The sequence below is a fragment of the Penaeus monodon genome, chromosome 5, assembly GCF_015228065.2.
Source record: "Penaeus monodon isolate SGIC_2016 chromosome 5, NSTDA_Pmon_1, whole genome shotgun sequence".
NCBI classification, from domain to species: Eukaryota; Metazoa; Arthropoda; class Malacostraca; order Decapoda; family Penaeidae; genus Penaeus; species Penaeus monodon.
The window spans coordinates 8,565,817-8,573,316 of record NC_051390.1 but is presented as its reverse complement, the minus strand read 5'-3'; the positions used below and the strand labels follow the sequence as shown (position 1 = coordinate 8,573,316).

Below are 7,500 nucleotides of genomic sequence, written 5' to 3'. Positions count from 1 at the left end.
TACGCTCACCAGCATACCTACGACCACGGTTATTGCGACCCAACTGTTGCCCCAGCCTGTGCTGCCAACTCCACTCTCTCCTACTGCTTGGAAGACACTGAGTATCCCGAATACGAGATCAAGGCTGCTATCACTGCCGATCACCTGTTCGCCAAGAAGTACGCTGATGTCGCCGACCAGTCTGCTGACGACCTGGTAGACATGCTTACCAAGGACCAGGAGGAGGCCTTCGACTACTCTTACTACACTGGAGCCTCCACTGGGGACTCTCCCTATGATGCCACTCACTGGGCTGGTCCTGAGGGTTACATCTGTCCCTCCGAAGTAGTGTATGCCATGCCCAAACGTGCCCAGAATGTGGACGGCAAGTGGCGCGTCATTGTCAACGACATTCATTATTACAGCCAGACTGCTCGCCTCGAAACTTGTTTGTTCCCAGAGGCTGCTTGCCGCGCCCTTGCCCCTTGCTACCAGAGTCACTGTACCCAAAAGTCAGTGTACCACCGACTCCTTTCCTACGACCCATGTGACCCTTACAAGGGTCTGTTCATCGACATCTACAAGATGCCATCTGCCTGCTCCTGCCACCTTCCCGCCTAACACGTTACTGCAACCCTCCTCAACGACTCGCCTCTTCACACACAATCTAATACTTCAGGGTCACCAAGGAACCACCGACAATCCCTGTTAGCCCTTAAAACGGAGAAGACCACCTCACATGATTAGAGAACGGCTTTCTTCACGTACCACAACTAGCCACGACAGGAACCGCCGGCACGCTCCCATCGCTGCTCTCTCTTCTTTTTCACTTCCTCTTCGTTTCGCCATGTAAAAGAGAGATGCGAGAAGTCTATTGTAATATATTTTATAAACGAATCACTTACTACCTGATTTACTACCCCCTAGCACATAGAAGTTATTCATATAATATCAGAAGATTCTGCATACATAATCTGCAGAGCAAAGCAGAGGAAGTGAAGTGAAAGTGACGATGATGATGATGAGGATAATAATAATAATAATAGTTAAAACAACGGTAATAATAATCACAACAGTAAACCAAAAAGGATGATAGTATTGATAATGACACTGATGATAATAATAACGGAAATACTGGTCATACAAATAATGATACCAATAATAAGTCTTAAGATGATAATGATGCAATAATAGTAATCAAACTATTAGAAAAAATATAAATGATAATAAGAAGCTACAATTGATACGAGTAATTATGGTAATTATAAAAAGTTAAATGTAAAAACAGTAATGATGATAACAGACAAAAACAATTATAATAATGATGTTAATATTGATAAAAATAACAATATTATAAATAATAGTAATAATAATGGTAATAGTTATAGTGATAATAATGATAATTATAAAAAGATATAGGGAAAAATAAAAGTTATTAATGATAACTCCATTATAAGAGATTATAATGGGGCTAATGATGATAATGATATGAAGTATATAATAATATTATAACAACATGATCAAAATAACATCAATAATATGGTTAATGATAACGGTCATAAAGCAACAATGTAAATAACGTTCATATTCATTAAATAATCAATAATCATAGTAACAGTTCTTTTTAGTTACGTTAATGATTAATAGAATATATAAAAAACATGACAAAAATGTCCAGTCATTAAATAATAATAAACATACACACACGCATATATATGTATATATATATATATATATATATATATATATATATATATATATATATATATATATATATATATGTCCGTATCTTTATATACAATCTCTCTCTCTCTATATATATATGTATACACATATATCTGTATATATATATATAATGTGAAGTGCGGTCTGCGATCCAGAGAAGAGGGCGACACACACTCTTAGCTCTTAACTTTGTGGCATCACGTTTTCTCCTGCGCCGGACTGCTTTAATTATGCCCGTGTTCTATTACCTCCGCTTTTAATTATTTTGATCACTGCCTAATGTTAAGTTTTACCAGATCTCTTTTCGTTTGATACGTTTTATCTTCGAACTTAATTCGTGGTATCACTGACTTGAAGCCATTTTCTGCCGTCTTGTTATTCTAATCCTTTTATTACGAGTTTTGAATACTTATTTTATCATTTTATGTCAACTGTCTTGTATTTTTTTTTATTTGTTAACAGTTTTACTTGCCCTGTGTGTTCTTTGGATGTTTTTGTGAATATAAATATTTTTTCATATTTTAAAACATTCTCATGATGTTTTCTTTGGATGTTTTTGTGAATATAAGTATTTTTTTCATATTTTAAAACATTCTCATGATGTTTTCTTTTTCTTTTTATAATTGTATCTTATTTTTTTTTCAAATCATGTATTCTATTTAAATCATAATTTATTGTAAATTATTGTGGAAAATAATTATTTTGACGTCACGAGTCCATAACAGCCCGGGACCTGTGACAATAAACTGTCAACCGGATTTCTGTGTGTTTGGATCTACCCTCCCCTCTGCTGAAGTATCGCCAGTGATTGTACTTGATCCATTCATCACTTGCCTAAGTAATATTTTCGCTGACCGGTATCTGTATCTTCATCAATAAGGCACTGGTTATATTCAAATTACGTTTTCCAAGCATAACAGTATTCAGTAAGTTTTTAAGGACTCATTTTCAGTCATTGCCAAGTTCATTTTACTTTTATTTTCTTTCAGTGACGATTTCAGTGAGCTGTGTATTGCTTTAAACTACTTCCAATTATTTTACCGTATTTTATTGCTCTTACATGTTCTTACATGCACTGTTTAATGACAGACAAAAATGGAGCGGTGAATTAAAGGTCCGGAAATAACAATGTACAACAGGCGTAAGCCGCGTCACGCCACGTTGAGGTAAAGTGGGCTCTTATACTCTTGATTATATGGGTAATTTTCAGGCGTCTTGTGTCTCTCGAGCCTTGCAAATTTATTATTATAATAAATTTTTCCTTGCGTTTTCATGGGGGTTAATACCTAAGGGGCAGAAAGCTAAGAAGCAACTATTGCGTAAAATGAGAGCATCTAACAACAGATGAGAAAAAAGAATTGAGAGAGAGTCCTGAGATGCCGACGTGTTCCCTCCGCCTGTTCTCTGTCTGTCTTCAGCTACAAGGGGTACATCGCGTTTTTATTTATTTATTTATTTATGTAATGGAGAAAGGATGCATGAAATTTTAAAATGGCTAGTACTAATATATTTTCGTAACAAAGACATATGTTGTGCAGCCAACGCTACTTAGTTTTACTTAAAACCTTTACAAAATGTTGATGGTATGATGGTGAGTGATTGGTCACACTAAGCAGTTAGCGCGCGTCACATTACAAGGTGATGCGTCTTGACGTCAACAAAATGACATGGCAACAGTATTTGTGTGAACAGTTCGTAAAAATTGAGTGTGACCGATACTGAACTGTTTACAGCTATTTATTTATTTATTTAATGGAGAAAAGGATGCATGAAATTTTAAAATGGCTATTACTAATATATTTTCGTAACAAAGACATATGTTGTGCAGCCAACGCTACTTAGTTTTACTTAAAACCTTTACAAAATGTTGATGGTATGATGGTGAGTGATTGGTCACACTAAGCAGTTAGCGCGCGTCACATTACAAGGTGATGCGTCTTGACGTCAACAAAATGACATGGCAACATTATTTGTGTGAACAGTTCGTAAAAATTGAGTGTGACCGATACTGAACTGTTCACAGCTAAAATATCAAAAGGCTCAAGCAAATAATTGAGCTGTAACACGTCTTACAATACTGGTAATAAAGAATGACGTTATGAGGTATAATGTTCATGTTCATATTACAAAAGGGAACTGAATTTACTTTGTACCTTTAACTTTTCAGTCCATAATTAGCAGAACTTTATTTATAAAATCTGTTTCTTTTCAGTGAAGTGTCCAGTATACTCTTTAGTTTTTAATGTATTTTTGTTAACTATTGCTTACCTGCCGTCGTGCTTTAGCGTTGTTTTACTTCTGCTTTTACTATTTTTGCTGCTTTTCCCTAATATTACCTGTATTTTACCTCGTTATTCGTTCTTACTTTTACTTACTCCTACTACTGCTTCTACTACCACTGCTACTGCTTCCACTGCTACTGCCTCTGCTTTTGCTTCTGTGTGTATAAATGCGTATACACACACACACACACACACACACACACACACACACACACACACACACATATATATATATATATATATATATATATATATATATATATATATATATATATATATACATACATATATACACACACGAACACACGGCACACACACACACACACATAAATACACACACACACATATAAATATATACATACACACAAACACACACACACACATATATATACATGCATACACACACACACACACACACACACACACACAAACACATATATTATGACATATCTGTGATATATTTATATACACACATATATTCAGCATATGCTATATATATATATATATATATATATATATATATATATATATATATATATATATTATGGCATATCTATGGTATATATATATATACACATTTATATTCGTATATGCTGTATATATATAATTTATACACACACACACACAGACACAGACACACACACAAACACACACACACACACACACACACACACACACACACACACACACACACATATATATATATATATATATATATATATATATATATATATATATATATATATATATATATATATATGCACACGCACAAATATATATGTGTTATATGTATATATATACACACATATATAATATATATATATATATATATATATATATATATATATATATATATATATATATATATATACGACTAGATATACATATATATGTCATATACATACACACACGAATATATATATATATATATATATATATATATATATATATATATATATATATTATATTATATTTTATACACTTTGATGCATGCACACACACACACGCGCGCGCATGTCCGTGTGTGTGCATATATTCATAAATAGAAACGTGTGCATCTTTGTTTATGACTTCATATACATGTGTGTGTGAGTGTGTGTGTGTGTATGCATATACGATATACTGAGTGCGTACGATTTGGTGAGCGTATACGTTCGTTGATGAGATGAGACATATGAAGTAAAAACGAACTCCAAACACGGACATGCACTTAAAGGAGCCGTGACTGGAGGCTGAATTACTTTCGCCGTTCGAACATGCTATAGGGGGTAGTTGGGGGGGGGGGTAATGTTCCCTGTATAAAAGGAAGTCCATCATCACGGTCGTTACAGTTCGAACGCGCCGAGAGCTAAGAATACAAGCATGGCTTTACTATACTTTGTGAGTTCTTGTATACAGATTTACACGTGTATATGTTAACATATATATAAATATTTTATTGATATTTCATCATTCTCTTTATATACACATATTCTGTATATGCATACATATATACATGTACATATATATAGATGTGTATATATATACTTTATGTATATGCATGTGTACATATACGTATTCATATATATGTATGTATGTGTATATGTGTGTACATAAATGTTTATATATACACATATATGTGCACATACATATATATATATGTGTGTGTGTGTACATATATGATTATATGTATATGCATTTGTGCACTGCCTACACACACAACATATATATACTTATATTTATGTATATATAAACATATATCTTTACATAAATGTGTATTCATATAAATATACACATATAAATACACGTACGTATATACATATATATGCATATACATTTATTTATATGCATGAAGATACTTTTTATGCATAAATGTATATATATAAATGGGTGAATAATTAATTCAATGTGTTTTATATATATGTATGTGTATTTCCCCTAATATTACCTGTATTTTACCTCTTTATGTATATATGTATGATAATATGTACATGGGTGCATATAGATATGCAAACGTGTGTGTGTATTTATATCGGTTTATGTAGATACATGTGTGTATATACAAACATTTGTTAAACAACACAGGTGCACAACAATAACACCAATGATACACACATTTACATATCTAAAAAAATCATAAATCTGGAAGTGTAGACGTGTTTATAACGGCACACACGAATTACCATGGATTGAATGGATAAAAGTCTCATTAATATGCCAAAACTTTATCATATTCTGTGTTGCAGGTTTCTATGTCTTTGGCGGTCGCAGTTGTGGCCGACCAGACCTCACACGTCAGCATCAGTCTCGGCGGTGCTCCTACTGTCAGCCATCACGGTTCCTCTCACCATGCACGCCCTTCATACCACCATCAACCTACCTACCATACACAGCCCGCCTACCATCCACAACCTTCCTACCATCCTGCTCCCGCTTATCACGCTCAGCCTTCCTATGAGCATGAACACGAACCTGCTGTGCCAAAATTTGTGCTGCCAACAAAACCAAATCATGGTGCCTCCAAAAGACGATCATTATCCCACCTACGAGATCAAACACGCTGCCAAATATCACTACGAGAAGCTCCTCTCCCTCTATGCTGACGTAGCCGAACTCAACACCGAGTTGTCTGTGGACCGACCAAACACCCTGGATGAGGAAACTTACTTGTGCCCATCAGACACCGCTTACATCAGGCCCCTTCGTGCCCAGAACACTGAGGGAAAATGGCGTGTCGTTGTAAACAATATCGATGTCCATTATCAGACTCTCACTCAGACTACACGTATCGAAGAGTGTCTCACTTCCGCTGATGCATGTCCTCTGGTGCCTGAATGCTATGAGTCCAAGTGTCTGCAGAAGTCCATCTACCACCGCTTCCTTGTCTACGACTCCTATGATCAGTACTTCCCCTTCGCCATCGAGACATTCAAGCTTCCCGCCAGCTGTGCTTGTCTGTTGGGTTCCTACACTATCGATCATTAGTCACCAAACACCTGATCTCAAGCCACATTAGAGTGGGGAGTGAACTTAACATGAATTCAACAATATTTTAACCTTATTGCCTGGGAGCAAGGCATATCGTCTATGGAAAGTCGTGAAATACTTGAAGTTTTCTAGCCATCTACATGTGGTAATACCTACATAGATAATGAGAACTGATTACAAATGACATTTAAATCCCTCTCTTTTGTAAAACAAGAAAATAAATATTATTTTATATATTAGATATTTACATATTTTCCTTTGATAACTTGAATGAATATGAATATGAATGAACAGTTGAATTTTTACATGTTTATGTATATTTGTATGTATATATGAGTATGTATGTATGCCTGCATATATAACATATAATATAGACAAATACACAGACATACACATAAATGTATATGGTTATGTATATACAAACATATACATGTATATGCATGTGTATTTGTATACATATACAATTCATATATGTACACACACTCATACAGACATATGTATATTAATGAGTACATATATGTGTATGTGTATGTTTATATAAATAAAC

The 7,500-nt window shown here is 34.4% G+C and overlaps 1 protein-coding gene and 1 pseudogene across 1 annotated transcript in view; both read left to right on the top strand.

The window, feature by feature from the left end:
• Window positions 1-883, top strand: part of LOC119572826 (protein spaetzle 3-like) — a 1,166-nt gene extending 283 nt beyond the window's left edge. The window contains exon 2 of the mRNA XM_037919771.1: window positions 1-883. This exon is cut by the window's left edge and continues 141 nt beyond it. Within this exon, the coding sequence (XP_037775699.1) occupies window positions 1-600 (600 nt within the window). The 3' untranslated portion in view covers window positions 601-883.
• A 4,442-nt stretch (window positions 884-5,325) lies between these two features.
• LOC119572825 lies at window positions 5,326-7,189 on the top strand (annotated as a pseudogene).
• The last annotated feature ends 311 nt before the right edge of the window (window positions 7,190-7,500 follow it).